Raw genomic sequence first — 5,843 nt, forward strand, 5'->3', positions numbered from 1 at the left:
AAAAAGGTATCTAAATAGTGATATGTATTTAGGTCCAATAACTTTTCAAGCTATGCATAAAAACCAAAGCTCCAAATTTATTTTTATCGATATTTTCGAAATGTAGATATATATATATACTCCCTTGCCTTGCCGTGGCACGTATAAAATAAATGATCTCAAAAAGCTTTAAAAATTATTTTGAAACTGATCGGACGGTAAACAAACAACTTCCATAAAAACGTTTTTCGCGTTTTTTCCACACTTGCGGGTGGAATATGCCAAATCAATGCAACACGTATTCATTAAGTCCTTATGTAGACCTTTGAAAATAAGTTTGAAGCAAATTGGAAATTGAAAAAAATCTTTGAAACAACCAGGCGACAAATATAGGGTAAAATTCCATCCTTTAATTTGATGTTCTGGCCGACACACAGCTTCCACGCCATATGCTTTAGGCTCTAGAGGAAAAAATAACAAAATGAATGTGGCCAACAAAAGCTGAGCCCGGCTATAAACTTGTGGTTGGGTGTCTGTTAGGGCTGCTGTCGACAGTTTCCTTTGTAGGTGTGTCAAACGACAAGCGAATTTTGTATTTTCGATTTCCGCTAGCAAGACCAGATGGATGAGGGCATCACAATATGGGGTCATCAAAATACGGTTTGCATCGGATGGGAAATTCAGGTAAGAGATTTTTTACAAATTTAGTTAGGAATTTAAATTAATACGTGATTTTATGCGATTTGGGAAATTCCACCGGCAGCTGTGGAAACTTAGCGGAAACCGGCTATTTTTTTTGTTTACCATCCAAATGGCTTCAATTTCACCTTTAGAGATTTGATTATTATTATGTTTTGGTTCCAAGATTCTCACCATAATACTAACATCGGCCAACGTATGGTACTTTATTCGATCGACCTTAACCATACTTTTATATAGAAGGGGAGTTCAATATAGTACGCGCAGAATTAAATATTACATGGGTGCAAAAGTAATATTTTAAATTATAGGCACAAAAAAAGTGTTTAAATATGTATTTAAAAGACTCTCGCATAGATGTGGTGGAAAGTGATCCAGAGATCCGATGTCAAGAATATATATGTATTTAAAGTTGAGCAAAACACGAAATGCATTGAACTATTCGTTTTCAATTTAATTTATTTTTATTAAAAATGTAAATTCAGAAAATGCGGAATACCATAGTTTTGTAGACCATTGACCTGTTCTTGAATCGTTTCTTATACGGATGCACAAATAATTTTCTCACTGTTTACATTTTCCGATGATTTAATTTGATTTGCTTATTATTCCTCCTTTTTGTAGCTTGGTTTTGGATTACAGAACATTTTACATTATGCGTATACATATAATGGATTATAATATTTATATATGGGATTGTGGTTTCTTGTGCACGAATTTGCAATTATAAAACAAAACCAAGCATCTATTGATAGCAATATACATATACATATATATGGTGTTATACTTATTTATCTTTTACAACTGAATCGCAAGCACATTGAGCGTAGCACATTGTGGGAAACATTTTTGTATATTCTTGTGTAAAAAGCAAGCGCTGAATTGGATAAATCCGATGGTTTGCTTTCGGAGACAGGGGATGACGGATATACATTATATTTTTCACAACAATCAATTTTGGCTAATACTTAATAAGCCCCAAAAATGTGACTCGACTGTATATTAGGGTATGTACTATAATGCCATATGAATTATATTTGATTATAACGTACGTGTTTTTATTTTCTAGGCATATCCAATATCCGACAAGCAAGCGGCTTTGTTCTCTTTTTTATTACGTTTCTAAAATTTCGTTTTACACAAAAATATTATGCGCCTATGATCTGATGGAAAAATATATTCCATTTATAATGTAATTGTGTGCTGATGTTTTTTAGTTTATAAATTTTTCAAGTTTTTTATTGGGTATTCGTTTCTCTTCTGGTTTCTTTTTTTTTTTTTGTGGGCCACAGCCGCACAGCTTTAGCTGAAATTAGGTTAAAAGATGCTGGTTGGAGTTGTGGAGCTGATAGATACCTTTTTGGCGTAACCCATGTCGGCTGAAAACGTGCACCCATTCGCCAAAGAACCGAACCATATCTATTTACTGATCCTCATCGCCGAGCTCATGCTTAATTTTGGAGAAGTCAAACGTCTCGCCAGTTCCGCGCTTGAAAATGTTTAGAACATCCAAGCAAGTGGTCTCAAAGTGTGTAGTGGCATCATACGATTCCGAGATAAAGATCTGTGAGTCGAGCCCATTGTCTATTGGCTCCAAATAATCAGAAATGGTGACGAACTTTTGTGCAATCGGTTCCAGCAAATCCAGTCCAGGCTTGATTTCCACCTCGGGATTCTCGGTCTCTACTGTAGTCGAGACCATGCCCACAAACCAACCCTTGGCTGCCACCTGGTGAGTGGAGCTGACCAGCGATACATAAATGTCCGATTTGCGACCAACTTGCTTTTGTGGAATGATGATTTGAGTGGATAGGCCATCCTTAGTGCTTGCCACCGGATGGTCCAAGATGCAAATGCATCGTATAACCTTGCCACGTTTGCGCACCTGTTGCCGAATACATCAAGTAATATATGTTGAAGAGAAGAAACCAGCCGCATCAAATAACTAGATAACCAACCTTGTCGGGCACGTAGGTGGGGTCACAGTACACCTGCTTGCATTTGGCAATTTCATCGCCTGAGCGTACACCCACCACCTTGCCGCCTTCGCCCAGAACAATCTCGTCAATCGGCTTGTCTAGCATGTAAGTACCGCCATAGATAGCCGAGAGGCGAGCAAAGCCCTGCGGCAGCTCACCCAGACCGTACATGGGGTATAGATATGGCGATTTGCCATATCGCGCCAGAGAGTCCGAATATAGTTTGATTCGTCGTATGGTGTTGACAGCCGGCTCGTTCAAATACTCGTCATCACGGAACAGCGCCAGAGCATGGCCCGTAAAGTCCTGCGTGTTCTTGTCAAGCCCGAACTTGTCGTACAAGCCCTGCATGTTGGCTTTAGTTGGATCAAAGTCCTTCCAGGTCTTTGGGTCATCCTCTCTGAAGTCCTGCACATAGATCAGGAAGTTGCGGAAGCGCCGCTTTTCAAACATACCTGGAGAACAAACAACAAGCCGCATTAAACTAAAGGAACCACTCCAACAAGGACAATCTTAGGTGTGGGCGTTGCGCACTCGCATTAGACTTCCAAATATTTACACGCTGCACACTTTAAATTAAGGGTTAAGGGCGACCAGCCGTTAAATGACGTCATTCTGTCGTATACATAGAGGCTTATAATGAATGGTTCGATGAACCTTGCAACTAACAAAATTGGCAACTAAAATAAATCAAAGAGAAATTCGCTGCTGGCTACAAACAAAAAACATTCATAAATGGAGCGTGATTGGCTAATTGCAAATTGCAGTCGCACGATGGTAATTGTTTGAAACATTTTGTTTTAAAAGAAAACAAACAATTCGAACGGCTACAACAACCACAACATCAACCAAACAGGTGTAGAAAAGTGAATCAGCGCAAATGTTAATTGCATGGAAGGTATGCACAGGGTTGCCACATAGCGCAGTCGAAACAGCTGGCAGCTCCAGAATTCTAATTGGCATTAAATATGTATGTATGTAGGTGCGCTAAAAATCCCAATTTGCTTTTTATTCGTTATACAAAGTTGTGCACGCACTTACATGTACAGCTATACAAATCAAAAGCATATTCATTAAAAAGTGTTTAAAAACACACGGATAGAACACACAGGGCCCCAACAAATACGTGTCACAGCCACAGCAAAAACACCAGCGAGTGCCAATCGCCGAAAGTAAGCCGAGACAAAGAAATATGGAGAAAACGCAAAAGGGGAGCGTAGATAATTGTGAAGTATGTACATATGTACATATATATGTACATACAATTTTCGCATGTACCTTATGCTTTCACAGTTAATACCGAAAGGTAAATTTGCAAAAAATTCATAATTGTTTTTTTTTTTGGAATTACTCACCCATGAGATCAGATGCCAGGGCCTCTTTTTGATCCACCGGCACTTTGGCAATTTTTCCACCCTTGTAAACGTAACTGCCCTCAATTGACTTGAACTCCAGATAACGGGTAACGCCCGTGTGTATCAGAAGTTTTACTAATTGGCCATTTGCCATCAAAAACTTAGGAATCAAGTCAACGTTCCAGTCACGACCACGCCCAAATTTCTCGCCTGGCGGCTCCAATCCATACCGTTGGAACAGCTCCTCCAGCGGCGTAATGGAGGCCGACTCGCCGCCATAGTATTTGTTGCGATCAATATGCAGAACTTTCTTGCCCGAAACTGAGAGCATGCCGCTCAATATGCACTCCTTCAGGCCAGTTCCCAGAACTATCGCATCATATTCCTCATTCATGTTAGCGTTTTTATTAGTATGCAGCAGCGACTTTTAAAAATCAAAAGTTTTCACTTTGCGACGTTGTAGACGTTTTACACTTCGTTCAATACAATTTTCTCTACTCGTTTGAAAATGCCAACATCTTCCCTTTTCTTACGTATTTCAGTTGTACCTCTACCTGGTCTCACTGTTCAGAATGACTGTTAAGTTAACAGAATTTGCACTCGCTGATTTTTTTTGCGTGCTGTTAACTGTGCTATCTGTATGGTTTCGCATTTGGCATTAACGCGCATGCCTTAATTGGCGCGTTACTTAAAGCAATACGCTAGGCATTTTCGAAAACAGAAATTTAATAACTATTACTCTTTAGTGACAAGACATGTAACAAAAATATTAATAAGTGTCGAGCAGGACTTAAATCGTTACATGGCATACTCTGTTTGTAAACTGAGACTGCTGTTACTATGTCAGTCTCACTCTATAACTCATTATAAGCACACTCCAGAGCAAATAGATAGAAAATGATTATATTAGTCGTAATATGCTAGAGTTGTCTTGAAATCAAATAAAAGCCTTTTACTGCCTACATTTTTAAAATTCCGTAGTCTACTCGATTTAGCTATTAACATGCAAAGTTAGAGTAGCAACCATGCTTCTGCAACCATTCTACTGCTGTTAGATATATCGGTATGTCAGGGAACGAACGCGAATATAGCGATATATCGATTACATATGCCTAATTACATCGATAAAACAATTTTTACTTAGTCAAAAAAAAACCATTGAACGAGATGGACGCGTTTGTTGTTATTATTTAGTTATTACTTTTCTGTCGCCGTTTGTTGTTTTCTTGTGTTGCCGAAGAAATAGATTATTTGCATTAAAAGAGCTGCAAATAATATCCACGTTCCAATGTACATGATTTTATGTTTTAGTCTATTGTTCTAAAAACAACTGAAATTAGTGCCCCAGCCAGTGTTTGTGAGTGTGTGTGCCTGGTACTTACTCGAAACCGAAACAAAGCGTGTTTGTGATGTGTGTGAAAAAGTCAAAATGCAATTTGGGCTGAAATTGTATTGAAATTCTGATACCAACAACAGCCATCAACTTGGTTACAAGCCACTCAAGAAATATGTACATACCTACGTGTTAGAAGACCCACACAGTCTGGCCGATACGTGAATAGTATTGGAGAAAAAGTGAGCGGTTCGTTCGCTGTGTTGCGTGTGGTATTTGTGGTACGAAAGTATTGAGAGGCAAACGTAATTAAATGTATTAATTGAAAATTGTTTGAAATGAAATTTAACGTCAATTTCATGAAATCATCGTCTGCAGTTTTCTTAGTGTTTTCCATTGTGCGCTTGTTGTGTTTTCTGTAGCTGTTGCAGTTGTTGTTGACCTCGGCTATGATTTGTCGTTGCTATGCTCAAATTTTGTCTCTTTCAATAAAAATAG

At 38.6% G+C, this 5,843-nt stretch overlaps 1 protein-coding gene across 1 annotated transcript; it reads right to left on the reverse strand.

Moving 5' to 3' along the window:
- Nucleotides 1-1,887: 1,887 nt before the first annotated feature.
- On the reverse strand, nucleotides 1,888-4,756 carry Gdi (GDP dissociation inhibitor). The gene is made up of 3 exons (XM_064682967.1): nucleotides 4,013-4,756; nucleotides 2,637-3,112; nucleotides 1,888-2,563 (listed from the first exon to the last, which is right to left on the reverse strand). The coding sequence occupies exons 1-3, from the start codon at nucleotides 4,404-4,406 to the stop codon at nucleotides 2,102-2,104; spliced, it is 1,332 nt and encodes a 443-aa protein (XP_064539037.1). The 5' UTR covers nucleotides 4,407-4,756; the 3' UTR covers nucleotides 1,888-2,101.
- Nucleotides 4,757-5,843: the final 1,087 nt, after the last annotated feature.

The sequence above is a fragment of the Drosophila montana genome, unplaced genomic scaffold (genome assembly GCF_035044405.1).
Source record: "Drosophila montana isolate Dmon_TW-CO22-7 unplaced genomic scaffold, ASM3504440v1 contig_2581_1, whole genome shotgun sequence".
Taxonomy (NCBI): Eukaryota; Metazoa; Arthropoda; class Insecta; order Diptera; family Drosophilidae; genus Drosophila; species Drosophila montana.